The sequence below is a fragment of the Crocodylus porosus genome, unplaced genomic scaffold (assembly GCF_001723895.1).
Source record: "Crocodylus porosus isolate Cpor-Errol unplaced genomic scaffold, CroPor_comp1, whole genome shotgun sequence".
NCBI lineage: Eukaryota > Metazoa > Chordata > Crocodylia > Crocodylidae > Crocodylus > Crocodylus porosus.
The window spans coordinates 13,759,126-13,777,883 of record NW_017728928.1 but is presented as its reverse complement, the minus strand read 5'-3'; the positions used below and the strand labels follow the sequence as shown (position 1 = coordinate 13,777,883).

General features: G+C 46.3%; 1 protein-coding gene across 1 annotated transcript; it reads left to right on the top strand.

The window, feature by feature from the left end:
• Window positions 1-167: 167 nt before the first annotated feature.
• On the top strand, window positions 168-13,888 carry JMJD6 (arginine demethylase and lysine hydroxylase). Its single transcript, XM_019542666.1, has 7 exons — window positions 168-367; window positions 675-1,063; window positions 4,490-4,776; window positions 6,679-6,814; window positions 7,974-8,112; window positions 8,793-8,920; window positions 10,593-13,888. Exons 1-7 carry the CDS (start codon window positions 239-241, stop codon window positions 10,627-10,629), a joined length of 1,245 nt encoding a protein of 414 aa, XP_019398211.1. The 5' UTR covers window positions 168-238; the 3' UTR covers window positions 10,630-13,888.
• The last annotated feature ends 4,870 nt before the right edge of the window (window positions 13,889-18,758 follow it).

The following is an 18,758-nucleotide window of genomic DNA, read 5'->3' as shown; positions in this document are numbered from 1 at the left end:
CGTGCGGGAGGAAGGGCACCCAAGCCCCGCCCCTTCCCCTCAAGTGCCCTTCTCAAGATGGCGGCCAGTCCGCCACGTCGCGGCGGCCAATCCTCGCGGTGCGGACGTGACGGAAGGAGCGGAGAGCACCAATGGGGTGGCGGCGGCGCGTTCGCGGGGCGGGTGGAGGCCGGGTCCGCGGCGGGGGTGAAATTTCTCGAAGCGGCGGCGGCGGCGGCGGCGGCGGCGGGGCCCGAGCATGAACCACAAGAGCAAGAAGCGGATCCGCGAGGCGAAGCGCAGCGCCCGGCCTGAACTCAAGGACTCCCTGGACTGGACGCGCCACAACTACTGCGAGACCTTCCCGCTCAGCCCGGCCGCCTGCAAGGTACTAGCGGGGGCGCGGCGTGGGGGGCGCGGGGCTGAGCAGGGAGCAGCGGGGGTGGAGCCGTGTCGGCCGCGCCGCTTCCCTCCCAGCGCGCCGGGGAGCGGCTGAGCAGCGCCGGCCCGCCCGGGCTTTCTGAGGGCTTCGCACGAGAAACAATGTCTCCGGGACCCTTTTTGTGGTCTGGCGTTTCCCTGGGGGAGCTTTGAGCGTAGGTGGAAACATAACCCCCCGCGAGGCTGGTCCCGGCCCCTGGAGACGCGGGCCCCTGGTAACGCTCGTTTTTAAACCCCGCTTCCCACTCGCGCAGGACAATGTGGAGCGGGCGGACGCGCTCCAGCTGTCGGCGGAGGAGTTCGTGGAGCGCTACGAGAAGCCCTACAAGCCCGTGGTGCTGCTGAACGCGCAGGCGGGCTGGTCCGCCCAGGAGAAGTGGACGCTGGAGCGCCTGAAGCGCAAGTACCGCAACCAGAAGTTCAAGTGCGGAGAGGACAACGACGGCTACTCTGTGAAGATGAAGATGAAGTATTACATCGAGTACATGGAGACCACGCGTGACGACAGCCCCCTCTACATCTTCGACAGCAGTTACGGTGAGCACCCCAAGCGCAGGAAACTGCTGGAGGACTACAATGTGCCCAAATTCTTCACTGACGACCTGTTCAAGTACGCAGGAGAGAAACGCAGGCCGCCTTACAGGTACGATACCGCAGTGAGGTAGGCTGAGACATCCGACCTGTGGGTGGCTCCAGATGTTTTAATTTCTGTGCAACTTTACACGTCTTCTGATATTTTAAGATTGACCTGCAGCCCTGACCTTGAGAGGAAGAAAGGCAAAACTGTTGTTAAAAAATTCCCAAGTTCAGTTGCCACCTTGGATCCAGGCTTTTGTTTTGCAGTGTTAGATAAGACACTGCTTGCTGCTTCATATTCTCCTTTTAAAAAGCACACAATGTCTGCTTTTCCATTTTTTGCACTAGTGATGAATATTGGTAATGTCCGTAAGGTGACTCCAAGGTTGTGTGTTGTCACTGAGGTCGTATTCATTACGCCTTTGAGGAAAGTTTGCATGCGTGTGCAAGCTGTGTCTTACTATTGTGTAGATTATTAAAAGCAGTTACAATCGAGTCAGACCCCTCATGCAGGCTACCTCCTAAGGGCTTATGTCTTAAGGCATTATTACATTCTTAGCTCAATTGGCTAGCTATATTCTTTCTTTCTTTTTTCTTTAATAAGTAAAAATAAGGTCGTTACTGCATTTTTGAAGGCTGGGCTGGACACCTCATGTTAGTGACCTCTAGCAAAGACATGTTAACTCACTTGAGTCGCTCAGCAATTCATTTAAAGTAAAAAGTCTAGCCCAGATGAGAGAAGTGCTTGTGTGAAATGGGGAACCCAAAAAGACTGAGTCCCCTCTTCTTTGTTAGGACTAAGCTTGCAGCAAATTGTATTAAAAAGGTTATCTAAGTCTGTCCCAACCATGCGGTTGATCCAATTGAAGATGCTTGGCTGTTGCGTGTTTCTTGGACCATCAGAGCTACAACATCACTCCAACACTACCATTTTTTTTCATGTTAGCACATGATCAGAACGAACTCAAATGTTAATGGTAATTGGGTACTCCCAGGTAATTGTCCTCTTATAGCCACACTGCTTGCCAGGATGCCCTACCACTGAAGAGATGTGCCTGCCTGTCTAGTTAACAAAAAAGTCTCTCCTATGCTGCTGTCACCTGTTTCACATCATGAGCAATACAGCCTCATCCAGAGCCACTGTGAGGAGAGTCGCATGGCATTTGCTGAGTTGTCGAGTCTTCCACTGATTTGAAACTAAAGCCTTGATCATGTGAGAACTTGATTTTTCTCCTGAGGTATAACAGAGTAAGTGATAATAAATAACTAAGTAAATGGAGCAGGAAGGTACCAGGACGGTAGGTTTCATGTATGGCCTATTTGGAGTCTTACTGCACTGTTTCTTTCAGATGCTGGAAACGGACCTGTTCAGACGCCAGTTTTGTAGACATTAGCAAATGCTGAGATTACTCTTGTCATCAGATACAACTTCTGAGGAAGGGCACTGCTCCTAGTACCACAATTGTACATGGTACTACATGTTACGTAGTAACTGATAAGGATTGGTTACGATAACTGTGTATTATGCAAACTTAACCAGGGCTTTAGGTAAACTAAATAACTTCATTATAATTAACCTGAGCCAGTAACATCCCAGCCACCCCAACTGGTTTTCCATATGCTAATCTCCTTCTTTGGGATATTGGAAGCTGGAGCTTTCCCACAACTTTATAAAGCTCTGAAAAGTACTTTTCCTCAGTAGTGCTCCAGTGTGGTTAATCTTTAAATGCTACATCCATTTAGAAAAATAGATTAAAAATATTTAGTAAAGTTTTGAGTAGGATAACTAAACGTACCATCGTGACGGCGCAGCTTCCTGTTGAAATAGGGATGCAGGCACCAAAGTTAAGCATTGACATTCTGTATAAAGTTTTACAGAGGCTTTTAAGGAGAGTTTCAGTTTTTTTAAACCTGGCTTTTAACCTCTTTGAAGCAAATATAAAATGTGTTAATTTCAGTTGTGAACACTGCGTGGTGAAGTATAAATACAGTAACTTTGCCCAGCCTGGTGAAATATTTTATAATCCACCATAAAAGAATGGCAGTTCAGAACTATGGGTAGCACCGCCCAAGCTATGAATAATTGTAACCAACCTGTTCATATTTGTTTAGTTGTAAACCTTGAGGCAGGGATAGGTGAATGCACATTGGCAGGGTGAAGCTGCTAATGTGTCAGCCTGTGAAAAATCCAGGTATAGACAGAAAAATGGCATTGACAGTTGCATTGCATGTCTTAAGAACTGCTTCTTGAAGATGCTTCATGTATCTGTTTTTGCAGAGAACTCTCACTCAGCTACTGACTCGTGGCCTTGCAGAGCTCAAGTTATTCTATATAAGGGCCTGAATTCAGCATTGACTTTGGTATCAAGAGAACTATGACCCTACTGCTCTTTTTTTCTTGCAGCTGGTTTACAGGGTAGAATGAATGCAGCTTGGTACTCAAGTCTTGGCTGGCATGTCCAACACTGGCAATCTACACTTACCAACTGTGCTGACTTCCTCCATTCTTTGAACTCCTGGGTGCTCCTCATATTGAAGGGAATTGATGGTGTTGCTGGAAGGGGACTTTCTATTTTCTCCTTCCTGTGCTTCACCCCTTAACCCCTCCTTTGTCCAGAAGGCAGGTGGAAGTCGAAACACTGGCTTTTTTTTCCTGGAGGGCATCTAGTAGCAATTAACCCAGCCAAAGTTATCAGAAGCTAATGTGACAACCTATATTATCATTCTGCCCCAGAGTAACTTGAGACTAGTAAGGATGCAGTTACCCTTAAGTCTGTAAAACAGATGCAGCTCTCTGTCCAGAGAGAAATACGTCTTGCTCATAGGAATGAGAATATACTTACCAAATTTTGGCAGAGACTACTGGAAAATAGACTGCAGCTAGCTAAATGATACGGTATATAAAAGGCATGAGGAGAGAGCAGGGCAGATGGGAGCTATATAACATCATTCTGCCTCTTTACTGAGGATCCTCAAATATTCTTTCCTATTGGAACAAAAGCTGCAGCATAGGATCTCATGATCTAGAAATGCTGTTTGTGTAGCAAAGAGAACTTAGAACAGCTGGGACTGGAAGGGACTTCCTGGTTCAGTGACTCAATCTCCTGCTGTGACGAGCAACGCTGCTGTATAGGCCTAATAATGAACATCCTTAAAGACCAAGGAGTTCAGGCTTTCAAATAGCTGGGTCCTAATGAGGAATCATCTATGTTTTATAGTTGTCTCTTTCAATTTTTTCCCATCAAGAGATTATAAAGGCAGTTACCACGATTCCTTTTGATCTGAAGGCAAAACAATATAATATGTCTTTTGCTGTAGCACAGACCTAATGATCTCCTGCAGTCACTGTTGTATTGCTCTCTTTGGGTTCCAAAACGAAGAAACATTACACAGAAAAAGCCATGTTAATTTCAAGGTCTTAGAAATACAAGGAAAGTAGATGCAGGAATCTCTGGGATGCGACTAACCTCTCTCTTTCCCCTCCCCTGTGTAGGTGGTTTGTGATGGGTCCTCCTAGATCAGGAACAGGAATTCATATTGACCCCTTGGGAACTAGTGCCTGGAATGCCTTGGTCCAGGGACACAAGCGCTGGTGTCTCTTTCCTACCAGCACACCCAGAGAGCTGATCAAAGTGACACGAGAGGAAGGAGGGAACCAGCAGGATGAGGCGATCACTTGGTTCAACATCATTTATCCTAGGACACAGCTCCCCACCTGGCCCCCTGAATTCAAGCCCCTGGAAATCTTACAGAAATCTGGCGAGACTGTCTTCGTGCCAGGTATGGGTGATTCTATAATGAAATTTGAGGTTGGTAGGAGGGTGTGTTTTCAGATGTCTCCTGCCTGACAGTGGGATGTTTTCATGGCCCACATTCTCTAGAACAGATGGGTGCCTATTCTGGGACACTTGAAAGAACTGCACGCCCTGGGCTGTCTTTGAATATTCAAAGAGCAAAAAAAATTATTTCAAAATCACAAATACCCTGTAGTAGGTCATGTGCACCATGTTTTGAACAAGCAGGACACAAGAGGGCGTGCTCTTTGCTCGGGAATATGATCCTGAACTAAATTATACAGTTAGGAAGGAATCAAAGGCATAGAAAAATTGAGGCCTTTGAGGCCCATTATTAAAATGTATTCTTGAGTTTACAAACAGCGTAACAGATTAAAAGACTTCAGCTGTCACAGCTGTGAGGAAAGAACAATGAAAAAGTACTGACAGATACCAGCTGCTTTCTTGTTTCCGTGACTTTAACTGTTAAAAGCAAAATTAGGAGTAGAAATTAAAAAAAGGGCACTTCCATTTTGTGGTATGGGATGTGAGCATACAGCCCTGTGATTTAGCAGGGGAACACGGTTAACAGAGCAGGAGAGTTTTTGGCTGAATTGTAGTGTCAGATTTAGCCATGACTTGCCCAGCATCACACAGCAAGTTGTCTGTCTCCTTCTTTTATACTTGTTTGTTTCTCTGGCAAAGATCTGGCGTAGCTTCATGCTTGAAAAGTATCTTGTGATTGTTGTGGTACTCTGCAGTGTATCTTTGATTAGGAAGGCTCTGTAGCCATTAGTTTGTTTGGGGGGGTTTTTTGTTTTAATTATAAAGCCTAATTCTGTTCTGTATGTGTGTGGTATTTTTAATGGGTTTTCAGCTAGATCATAACAACATAACAGTGTTTAAAATATGATTGTAAAAACTTGCTAAACAAGGGTGAAAACTGACCTACAATCTGGTAGTGGCATCTGGGTCATAGTGGCGCTTCCTGTTAAGTGAGCTGCTAGCAGCCATAGGTTCAAAAATGTCACTGTCAAATTACATCTTCATTGGGAGTCTTTGCGAACTGGAAAGGTCTGTCACAGACTTTTGGACTGAGGTAAAGAGAGGTGCAATCTTCTGTTACAGTAGTTTATGTATGGGCAGGGTAAGGGTAGGTAGACATTCTGGAATAAGATCTAGCAAAAAGGCCCAGGAGTGTACAGAAGACTGCTTGGTCTGTTAGGTTTAGGAAACTTAACGCTTGGTGGGTCAAGAGCTTGGGGCAGAGACTTGAAAAATATTCTTTATGGGAACATATGACTTCTTAAAAGGGGGTCTGTTGGTTCTGTATTTGGGAAAGAAGGAAGTTAAGGACATTAGTTTGAGACTTGGGAGATGGGGCACAGATGGAAAACCATGTTTACATTGATTAGGGGATGCAGATAGCTGATGTCAGAGAACTAGCTCAGACTTGTTTACAACTCTACAAACAACAGGGGTAGGTGCTGTCTGTCTGCATCATTCCTGGGGAAATCATTTGCTGAAGGTAGTTGTAGGTCAGTACTGCGTGTGAGTACCCTGGGATAGCTGCATGTATGTCTGTTCCTGATCCTAGTGCGGTTTATATGCAGCTGATTGAAATTGTGCCACAATCTGCATCCATTTGTCCAGGCCCAGAGCTTGGCTGAGTTCCCTTCCCTGACACAGTCTTCCTGTAGCCTTGCATAAATTTCTTGCTTCTTTATGCCTCTGTTGCCCTGCATGAAATGGGGGAAATAGTACTGTTACACGTCCTGAAATATAAAAATATCTGATGCTACAGTAGTGAGAGTGAGGAGAGGTTGGAACATCTAAATACTTTATGCGTCTTTTTAACTGCTTTTTCAAATTGTGTAGCTGAAAATGATCTCTTGATTTGCATTTGTAGGTGGCTGGTGGCATGTGGTTCTCAATCTCGACACAACCATTGCCATCACACAGAACTTTGCCAGCTGTACCAATTTCCCTGTGGTATGGCACAAGACAGTAAGGGGGAGGCCCAAACTGTCAAGGAAATGGTACAGGTAAGGGCTGCAGGAATTTTCTGTTCTTATATCTTATATCCACCTTCCTCCCTGTGAAAGGGATGACTGGAGTTGGGTTGACTGGAAAAAAACATGCCCACCTTAAGATGAGGAAAATATGCTGTGATTTTGAAACCCATGTTTTCTAAACTGTCCTGCTTTTACAGTAGCGTCTTATTACAAAGGGCACTAAGTTAAGTTGGTGGCTAAGTCTTGCTTCCTGGAAAAGTTTACAGCATATGGTTCCAGATCTAAATTAGATGATCTTGGGAGGTCCCTTTAAGCCCTACTTTTCTGTGGTTCCTATGATCTCGTATGGCTGACTTGAGGTCAAGCAGTGCATGAACTCCAGGAGTGCAGTCTGAGAATTTTATGAACCGTATTGAAATGGCTTGCTTGAAGAGAGCTCACTGCCTCTGCATTTTTATCTAACTCATCCTCCAAGTATTCAGAGGGCAGTCACTACTGGTGAGAGGTGTTGGCAGTCCTCCCACGTGGAGAGGGTGTTCCTACTAACCTTATCTGTAGGCACAACAACGAATGTGCCTTGTTCTTTGTCCCTGTTATGCCCTTGATCTCTTTGCAGAGGCTGCCAACAAGGACACAATAATGACTGTAGCTATAGACGCTGCTGTAATGGGAAGTGCTGACAACCAACTTATTTCACTTAGATTGCTAAATAGTCATCAGGTGGCAGTATCTAGGTTGCTGTTAATCTGAATCCATTCAGATACCCTTTCCAGAAGTGCCAGGCTAATTATGCAATGACTGATTCCTAAAGCTATCCAGTGCCCGTATCTAGTATCTGGTTTTAAGGACCTGCTTCTCAGTTGTCATGGTATCCAGAAGCACAATAGCTTCTGAAGAGAAACACAATTTACTTTAATGAATAATTTGTTCTCTTAAAGAAGACTTAAGCATTTACAGCTCTTTAATGTCAGTAATAGTCTCAGAAAATATTTCTAGAGCCTGTCTAAATAACCCCATAGCTATAGCTTGGGTCCTGTCTCAGGAAGGTTCCACAATACCAGATGATTCTGTCCCCCTGTTTCTACTTCAGTTGTAACTTGCAACCAGTCTGCACTGATAAAAGCACAGACATTGATTTTCATTCAGAGGTGATACTGAAATGCTAATCATGATGTTTGGCTTTGCTTAGGATTCTAAAGCAAGAGCATCCTGAGCTGGCAGTGTTAGCTGATTCAGTTGACCTACAAGAATCTACAGGTATTGCTTCTGATAGCTCTAGTGACTCTTCCAGTTCCTCTAGCTCCAGCTCCTCGGACTCTGATTCAGAGGTAAGGATTTGGCACAGCACATAATTCTTATTCTGTGACTATATTATACTTCTCGGCAGCTTATTGGCCATGAATTGGAGTTGTAGAAGTTGCGTGCATAAAATCCCGGAATTTTACCATTCTTTGTAAGGTGGTATCATTAATGTGAGTGAAACTTTAGGCTCCAAAGTTCAGTCCTGAACTATGAAAAACGCCCTCAGTTTCAACCTTGCGTGAAGTGTGCCCACTCCTGGTTCCAAAGTGAAGCTGTTTACTCTGATCTCTCTTCTCTGCCTGTCCTCCTGCCATGGCAGAAAGTAAATCCAAGATTTTTAAAATGGACTAACTTGTAAGCGCGCAACATAAAACACTTTTAAAATGACTCTTCAGGAAGTGCTGGACACTTGTTCTCTGGGAATGTGTAGCCATTATGTGACCAGCTGGGCATCTAAAAATCTTAGTCTAAGTGTTTGACCGCGGGTCAACAGTTAGCTTTGGGAATCAGCCAAGGGGTCATAGCTCCTAACTTTTGATCTCTTGTCTAATTATGCTAAAATAGCATCTGTTTTCCACTCGAGCCTCATGGCAACTGTACCATCACAGCTGGGGTCTACGTAAGTTCTGCTGTTTTAATAACCAAAGAAATGGTGGATTTCTGTGCTTTTGGCTTACCCTTCTGTTTGGTTTTTCTCCATGCTTAGTGTGATTCTGGGTCTGAGACAGAGGGGATGATGCATCGGAGGAAAAAGAGAAGAACCTGCAGCATGATGGGTAATGGTGACACGACCTCTCAAGATGATTGTGTGAGCAAAGAACGCAGCTCCTCCAGGTGACCAGGCGTTGGCAGCTGTTTCTTTTTTCCAAACAAAAGACACTGTAAGGTGAATCTGGCAGGGTTAGGTCAGGCTGACCCATCCCGATGGAGGAGAGAGGAATAGAGGAGAAGGAGACTGCCTAGAATGTGAAACAGCTTGTCACAGGTGCTGTCCCTTCTCCCCTTCCTTATCCAAATCTAATAACTCTTGGTCTTCCCCAAGCTGGCAGCCAGGTTGCTCTTTTTTAAAAAAGAAAAAAGTGCCAAGGAAAAATTTTACCTTATTTAATAAACAATTTTATAACTTCTTCCCAACAATTTATTTTAGTAGAAATGCTGTGTTTGGCAGGGGTGGCTGTGGAAATAGCATGGCAGGTTGTGGGAGGAAGGGAACAATTTGGTCACGTGCTCAGTGAGGAGCGCAAGTGTGTGGTAAACAGGCCAAAGACCAGAAGGACCCAGCCTCGAACACCTGTCCAACCTGAAAGGCTTCCAACAACTGTGCAGGTAGCTTCTCGTTTTCCACTGTTGCCTGGATAACTTCAATCCCCCCCCAGATTACCCTTTAAAATGGCTAATTATAACTGTCATTCCGAAGGCTTGCTAATGAGTTTTCCAAAAATAGTGCTGCCCAAGGCTAAGCTCCTAGCTGGCGGGAAGGGTGGGGTGGGAAGAAACACATTAATTACATGGGAGTATAACTCATTTGGTGAAAACTTACTGGGAAGGAAGGTGTTTCTCCCATACTTGGCAATATGTGAACATTGCAGAGTGGCTTGGTAGTAGACCCTCCAAAGTGCTTGATTTAGAAACTACTGAATTTCTTGGACAAAAATTACTAAGTTAAGCACACTCATGCTCTGTGCTGCAGGCTCCCCCCATTCATTTGTGTATCTCCTAAGTTGTCACAGATCTCAGGGTGCTTCTGATATGTCATAGTTTCAATACTCTACTGAATGAAAGCATAGGCAGCTGAAAGAGGCACAAGGCTTACCTGGCTCTAATATGCCCGATGCATCAAATTTCCAGGCAGTGCTCTGCACCAAATTTGTTCAGTTTACATACTACTGTCTAGCTTCCAGTAATGGAGCATTCTCCTGGGAGTTGCTCATAAGCCATGTGCATTTGAAGTAAAAATGCTAGCCTTAAATGAAGTAAGCCAGCCTTAAATATTTTGGAGTCACTGGCTACTAATTTCCCACCTGAGGTTAGGCTATCCTATTCATGATGACATCCACAATTCCAGGCCACTTGTGACCTCAGAGTGGGAAGGAGCAGCTCAGAGAACCTCAGCACAGATCCTGGTTTCTTAACTTTCTTAGAAACACAAGTTGTATCACAGAAATCCTTCTTCCTGAAGGATCCAGGCACTTTATGTAATCTCTTGCACTTATAGTAGGAGTACCTCATCCAAAACCACCTCTTCCCTAGGTGCTCCTCCCACTGCTTTCCTACCTCGTGGCCAGTGTTCTGCTTGTTCTTTCTACTGTCTCCTAGAGGTTGCTGGCAGAGCTGTTATTTGTGGTTGTGTTGAGGAGAACAGGTGGTATAAGCAGAATTGTATCTAAGATTTTTTGCCAGGCATGTTGCAGTTCCTTGAAGAAACTAACCAGCATGCTGCAGCCTTGCATCCTGATGCTCCAGGAAGTGCCTTAGTCCTGACAGGCAGTTGTACTTCTCTTGACAGGATTAGGGAATCTTGTGGAAGCCGCACTTACCCTTGAGAGATAACAAGACCCGTCTAGAGGCAGCTGCTGCTCGGAGCTCCACTGGCAGTCAGCCAGATCTGTTTCACCCATTTCAGCTCCTGTCTCCTGAACTGTTTTTAAGTTCTCACTGCTCCTCTCTGAACCACACTTTTCTCTTCTGTTCCATGCTATCTGAGGTTCACCCCTTGCTAACTTGTGGGGGAGGACATTCCCCAACTCTACTGTGCAATGCTTAGTCTACTTCTGTGCCCCCCATATCAGTGCACTAAACGATCAGAGGATAAACCCAGCTTTTGGTAAGGACGTGCCACGTGTCTGACGGCTCACAGGGTCTGCAAGGAAGTGGAAGAGATGAGCTTTTAAAGAACTGTTTCTTTTTAAAACCAGCAGGTGAACCCAGGCACCTGCCTTGATCTGACACTGTCATATGTTTACATGTTGTCCTGCGTACACTTGAGAGGGATGCAGCACTTCTGTCCTACGTAGATATCCAGCGGATCTTGTACCAGAGCACTGGAAAGGTCAACAGCTCTACAGACCCTAAGCATAGGGGAGGACTTCAACTGTGGCAATGACTGCCCCTGAGAAGCACCTTTCTCTGTGTACGCAGCACCTAAACCAGCCTGAAAGGTCTCTAAGATGTGACATCTTTAACCAGCAGCAATTCACTTATGCTTAGTACCTCCCATAGCGAATATAACAAGATGCACTAGCACCTTGTCATGACACTGGGGCTTGAGTGAGTCAAGTGGTTTGTTGCAGGTAAAAGCCATGGAAAGGCCATGATCTGTTAACAGTTACCAAACCCCCTTAGGTCCAGGGGGATATTGATGATGGTGTTTGTTACTGACGCATGCTGACTTTTTGATGGTGACTGTGTGTTGGGCTTTAAGTGACAAGCAGTTACAGAACTGGGGGATGAATAAAATCAGTGCTGTTCCCCTATCTAAACAGCTCTTTAAGGTTGGAAGCTGCCTATAGTAACGTTTACCATCTCTAGAAGCAACAGGTGAGGGGAAGAACTATTTTGTCTTAAACTTCTACAAGTACAATGGGATGCTTGGGTTTGCCCCAGTTGCCATTGTATTATGTTGGGGGCAGCTCTCCTCCCCGGGGGATCTGTTGGGATTGCTGTTTACCAAGGGCCTGTGCACTAAAAGCTTTCCCATAGCCTGATCCTTGCCAGGGTGGAGATTTGCTGTGCCAGGGAGAAATACTCATCTATCAAGAATAACATACCCAAGCCCTGGCTGTTTATGTTTGCTCCTTCCTGAGCCCTAGCAGATGACAAACAAGCTTTGTTTCCATCCTGCTGTTTGGAAGGGGGAGCTTGAAGAGGAAATGGACTGTTAGAGTCACACAGCAATGTCCAGCTACCAGCTAGAGGCAGATTGTCATCCTTAACTGTGATTTCTGTCTGGGTTGGATTAAGTGGAAGCCTGCATGTTGGTTTTTAATGTCCATTACCCTGTGATTTCCCCTTCCTTCCTTGGGAGACCAGGTTGCAGCATATTGCAAGAGTGAAGCCAGCTTGTCTTTGTCATTAGTACAGACCCTTGTTTCCAAACCACCTATGTGTCTGTCACTTGTCAGAGGAGCACAGTGGTGGCTCATTGACACATTGCTGAGCAAAATCCAAGGGTCGTGCTGGTGACAACACAACATGTTGAGCAGTCATGTGAAGAAGGTCCCTCCCCTGAGACCAGCTGATTCTATAAGGTGTCAAGACTTCCAGCACCCCTAGCCCAGATGCCAGTATTGTGCTGAGCAGATTGATGCCTAGAGTCTACCTGCTGCATCTAAGCTTCATCAGATGGAGCAAGCTTCAGCTGCTGCCTCCTGAGAAACAGTATGGCATTCAGTGTGGGCAAGTTTGGTGCTAATGGTGAGGGCAGCCTGGGTCAGCAAGGTCTCTGTGCTGTGCCTTGGGCAGCTCTGCCTGTCCGCCATGCCGGGCTAGTGGTTAGTGCATGAGGAGCTGGCAGAAGCTGCAGCTAGCTGTTCCCTCTGACAACGTGGGTACAACTCTGCCATTATGATAATGCTAAGAGGTGGAGAAGCCAACCTGCCTCCCAGTGCCAAGGAAGCTCCACCTGTTCCAGCAGTAGCATAATCTGAAGATCCAGAGGGCAGAGTGCTTACCCCTTTGTCTACAGACTGTTGAATGAAGTGAAAATAAAAGGGATCAACATGGATGTGGGGCCTCCTGTTGAGTGGCCCATGCTGTGACATTTGACGCTAGCTACAGGGCAGGTGAAATCAGCAACTATAAACCAGCTTCCATGATCCATGTATTTTCTCATCTGAAGCTCAGTGTCTCTGCTCAGGCAGCCTGTAGTAGAGTCTGGGAGTCAGGACTCCTGGGATCTACATTATGCTCTTCCGTTGACGTGTTACCCTGGCCAACCGTCCACCTCTGGGTTCTACCTATAAAAAGGAGAGAAGACCTACCTCACAGGGGTGTTGTGAGGCTACGTGTAGCTAATGTCTGTAAGACCCAAAGATTCTTATGCAAAAGTTGTTGAAAATGACAGGACTGTTGAAGGATCCCAGCTTATTTTAAGATAGAAACTGCTTTCCAGAAACTGCTTAACTCCTGTTCCATATAGGAGGTCACTTGAAACTGCTGGATTATTATAATCCTGGTTTTACTGTTTTACGTACTGTGACCAGAGAGGAGAAATTTCTCAGATCAGGCAGTGCTTTCCTATCCCAGTGTGACAGTCAGAACAGATCATATTCCAAGTCTCCTCTACCCCTGCTGCAAGCTACAGAGACCAGTGGGTAACCATCTTAACAAACAGGATCTGCAGAGAGGGGCTTGATAACAGGTGCATGTTTCTTGGTCTCTGTTCTGTACACAAGGCACAGTGGGAGCTAGTGGCTCTCTGGAAGGAAGTGCTGGCTTCCCTTCCTCTCCTTTTGCCCTTCAGTAGATTAATGCCAATTTGTGTTCTGAATTACTTCAAGTCTCCTCAGCTGCTTACTAGAGACATCAGCATCTGTCATGCTCCATGTAAGTCCTTTTTCCTCCCTGTATCCTCCACCATTGTGAGGAAAGAGGTTAGACTCCAGGTGAGAGCTCCCTGTTTTCCTCGAGGGTGGGGAGGGAAATGGAGTCCACTGCTCCATTGGCCAGTCACTGCCACCCCAGCCCTGCATTAGCTGCTCTTATCCCTTCATCCAGCAGCGCTGGAATGCTCTTAATTGTTTTATTTGGATGATTGATTGTGTTTGCTTTTTATTTTAAATAAAATCAATTATTTTGCATTACCCTCTTTTGTCCCTGATCTTTATTCCCCCTCTAAACACCTGGAGGAAAAAAAAAAAGCATGGGGTACATCTGTGTTAGCAGGCTTAGTTATGCCAGTAACTAGGGGGGAGCTCTTTTTTACTAGTAGCATATGGAAAAAGTGTGAGATCTCCAGTATTTTCTATCCCAGACACAGGACTGTTGGAGGCTATCAGTTTTGGAAATGAACAGCACAAATTTTGTTGCTGGGGCCATGAATAGAACCTTATCTAGGGCTTGTTGTGAGCTTGCAACTGGTATTGGTGGCAGAGGAAGGAGCAAAGTATGTTGTAGGCAACTTGCCTTCTCCTGTGCCCATCTCTTGTTGCACACTAGGGCTCAGCTTTATCTTAGGACCTGGTGAGAGGACTCCCATCATCCAGTTTGGAGCTTGAGCTGAAACCAAGATGCCATATTTCTTCTACCATAGGCTCCTTTGCATTTAAGATGCTCACATTTTCTGGCTCGTTAATGAATAAAGACGCATTTACAAGGATATAACCTCCAGAGTGCATCGTCCTTCTACCATTCAATGGTGGGGTTTTTTCCTTATGCAAATTTAAGGCTCAAGATGGTTTTAAAAGAAATACTTACTTTTAATGAGAAGAATTATGATAAATAAGACATGCAGTGGACAGAATGATCAGGAAAGAATCAAACTCTGCGCATGTAGACGCACACACTTTCTGCATTAAATTGAGTTAGTTTTTATGGAGAGCACAGGGACACTGTCTGGGACTTGTTAGTGTATTTTGTATCTTTTGTGCGTGGGCTGTGAATGAAACCAAAGTTTGTGGGATGGTGGGTTCACACACAGCACTTTTCAGCAGTCAGCCTGGAGCATCTACAAAACCTCCAGGAATGAAAGAAGAGGGTCTGAAGGGTGAATGGATTTGTGGCAGCCGGCTGGACTGTTACTGACTTACGCTTAAGCCTTGATCTGTTCTCGGTTTTGCTCCTCTTCCACACCACCCCCCAGAGGATTGATTTGAAAAAACAAGCTCTCAATTCCGTATCCGTTTTACGAGCTCTTCTTGTGCAAGAGAGCTGCAATTACTCTCATTTAGCCATAAAACTGGCTGGAGCCCAGTAGCAGCAAAACTTGAACAAAATCCCTATCCCTAGCATGCTGTCTTTGGGAGAGTGAATGGCTGATGAAGTTGGAGTTTTTAACTGCTAGCATTAAGCTGTGCGGTTTGGATACTTGCTGAGCTGTGGTAGAAGTAGTATTCATAGCCTGGCATTCTAGTTTTCAGCCTTAGAGCTTGCCAAAGGGGTGACCATGTCTAGTTTCCCTCCCTGGGAGAACTGCCGTTGCCCTATTCCATCCATCCCTGGGCAGTTTAGAATTCCTTTCATTTATCAGTGTTGACCCTGTGATGTATTTTGGAGATCTGAGAAAGGTTTGAAAAGTCAGTCCCACCAAAATTAAATAAGAATATCTACATTTTTAAATAGCAAATCCAATAATAAAATACAGAACAGGGATAAATGACTGAACAGGATAGATGAGGCATATGAAGCAAATGGTTAACATTTATAGAATGCATGTGTATAATAGGGCATAACAATCTTAACAATATTTGAAAGCAATTGTATCTTAAAACTTACAAGCCCTAAAGTCTTAACAGCCTCTGAGAGATGTCCAAGTCTGTTAGGGAAAGGTCCTTCTTACCTAGGTTTCAAATTAAGCTTTAAAAGAGTTCTTAATCTTAGTTCATGTGTAGATGTGTTATTCAGCAAGGACTGTAGTTCAGGGCTGAAGAGCAAAAATTCCAAGATGAACCTAGATTTTTATACTTTATGGCTTGGCCAAAAAAAAACCCAACAACTTACTAAATAAGGTAAAATAATACAGTGTTCCTAATGAATATTCAAAGCCTCTCATCCCCTATATATGCTATATCTTGCTTAAACTTAGCCTTATTTAACTACTTAAGTGTGCTTTAAGAGATCTTAGGGAGACCTTTAACCTAGTCTTCTTCCATTCCGTATTTCTTTAATTTTCTGAATTAGCTCGCACCTTGTGATGTCCTTTAACCTGGTTGTTTCCTGTGCCTCGTCTTCTCTTACCTGACCTTTAGTCAGATGAATGCAAGTAAAGTAAATGCTATACTATATCTATATTAAGCAACTTAAGGCCTACTGTAGTCTACACCAGACTCTGGGGAGCAACTGCTGCTCTTTGGAAATGTTTCAAATCTTGCTTCAACCTGGAGCACTTTGGCATGGTATGGATGTACAGACCCTTTCTATATGAAGCACTTCAAAATGTCTCAGCATCTATGCTGTGCTTAAGCTGGAAAGCAAGAGGGCTGGAGAGCAGAGATCCCAGCACGCCTTTTGGACTTGAGGCCGAGAAACTGTCCCTGTCCACACCCCTAGCTTGTGCTGAGGGCTCATGGCCAGTGCAGGCCCAGCCAGTTTCAGGAAGGATTTTTCAGCTAGGCTGTCACCCAGGGGAGCCAGAAGCGAATGCCTCCCATCTCCTTGCCCTGCAGTCCTTGGGTAAGCAGCACCAGATGCTGTCCTTTCTGTCCTGCTCAAAGCAGATCTTGTAGCTTACCTGGGCATACCTGGCACCTTCTTCCAGCTCATTTGCCAGCTGATGGCCAATGCCATGGCAGCGCAGAGCACCCTGACTGAGGCCCCAGCAAGGCACTTCCTTGAGATGCATTACCCTCTTCCCTGCTGACACCAGTGTGCCTGAGGATGATACTACAGAGAATGGCCCTCTGGGGGACCAGCTGTACACTGCATACTGGTACTTCTGGGCTCAGATGAGCAGTGATTGGTGGGAGCATATTGTCCTGGGGATGTGGGATGAAGAGCAGTGATGGCAGAACCTGAGGACAAGTTTCATAGAGATTGGTGCCAAGCTGGCTCTGTTGCTTCAGTAGCAAGCCACCAGGACAAGAGCGGCCATCACTGTCTGGAAGTTGGGAGTCAGTCCCCAACAAACTCTGGACTGTCACCAACCACTTTGGCATGGGCAAGTCCACAGTGGGACTGGCCATGCAGGAGGTGCCACACAATCCAGAGTGTGCTGGCACTGTGTTCCTCCACCTTGCCAACCTGCAGGTCATCAGGTTGCCCTCATGGGCTTTCCAAACAGCATGGAGGCCATTGATGGTACTTACGTTGCCATCCTGTACAGACCCATCCTGTGTCCTGTCCACTGCAACTCAGATTTCATGAACCACCAGGGCTTTTCTCCATCGTTTTTCAGGGTAAGATGGAGCACCAGGCAGAGCTTATACCCAGTCTACCTGGCTGGTTAGGGAAGGTCCACAACTGAAGGGTCTTTGGAAACTCCTGTCTTATGCCCCTGAGGACATGGCAGGGAGAGTATCCTTGCAGGGCTCCCAGCACTGAGGTCAGTAACTCACTGAGGTCAGAAAGGTAGTAACTGCCTTTCTGCTACTTGGGGACCATGTGTTCCTGCTCCTCCCCAGCTCATGAAACCTTACATGGGACACTGACAGAAACTGTCCTGGTACCCTGGACCCTGCTGAGGCTAGTACTGGTCTAGGGCTGGGGAGCGGGAGTGCCCTGCCTCACCACGTCAGCATGCGGGTCTTGGTGATGACACTCTACCCTGGTCTTCACGCATCATCTTCAGCCTTCTTTTCTGATAACCACCATGAGGCCAGCTGGCATCTCCTTGCTGCATCTTCTTCTCCTCTTCCTCCTCCTCCTCCATCAGGCAAGTCTGTACTGCAGTCTCTGGTTGTGGCCTTGGGACCTCCATACCTACTGCCATGGGAGCTCCACTCTGAGCAGGTGCTGACCGTAAGATGACAGCAGGGAAACAAGCACCCTTGGTTAAACCTTTGTGATGCTAAGATAAACCAGTGAACTCCCTACATGTCTCGGCATCCCATTCCAGCAGCCTCTTCACTCTTGCTCCCAGGCCCTTAGATGGTAAGTCCCCATGCCTAGGTGCCCCGGGCAACAGGGAAGGGTGATGGGTCCCCTTACCCTCCCAAAACCTGGCCCAGGGCTTACAGGGCCACAATTACTTTCTAGTTCATGGGAGGGGCTCTCCCTCAGTAGGTTTCTACCAGGTCCGCTCACAGCTGTTGTGTCCTAAGTGGTGGGGATGGGAGGAGGGTGGTAGCCAGCTCTTGTGGTCAGTGCCCACACCGGGGATTCTCTCCAGTGTCTCCCCTAATTTTACAGGACACTTTCTTCTTCGGGGTCATCTCCCAGCTCAGTGTCACTGTGCACTGAAGAGTACAATGCTGAAGACCGAAGCAGTTTAGGGCAGCTGGGGGAAACCCCTCCGAAAATGATCTCCTGTTGCTGGAGGAGATGGTCCTGCCTGCCGACCTAGCCTCTTGGAGAGGTCAAGCCCGCTTTGGGGAAAGAAGAGAGCTCCCTTTCAGCAGGAGGTGCTGTCTGACAGAGCATCTGAAGTTCCAGCACCTGCCACTTAATGATTGGGAATCGATGAAGAACACGGTTGACTCCATTGCCAAAGGAGTGCAGGGAAAGCCCCATGGTGATACACACAGGCATTTAGAGGCTCTGGGCATCCCTCCCATCATGGTTGCAAGCCATCGCTGCTGAGGCTCTTGAGTTGCCCAAGGCAGCCACTGAACCATCCACCACCCACCAGCTTGGAGCTTGTACAAGCAGAGCCACAGCACTGCAATGAGAACCCTGGACCCTGCCTGCTGCCGCTGCCCTGGCTGATGCTGACTCAACCCACAACCCAGGAACTGTTCCAGGGATATTTTAAGACATTTTTTTTACCAGGCAAAAGATCTCTGCAAGGACTCCCTGCGGGACTTGGCTTTGGGCGGTGAAATGTGAACCTTACCCCATTCTCCCCCACCCGTTACCCGAT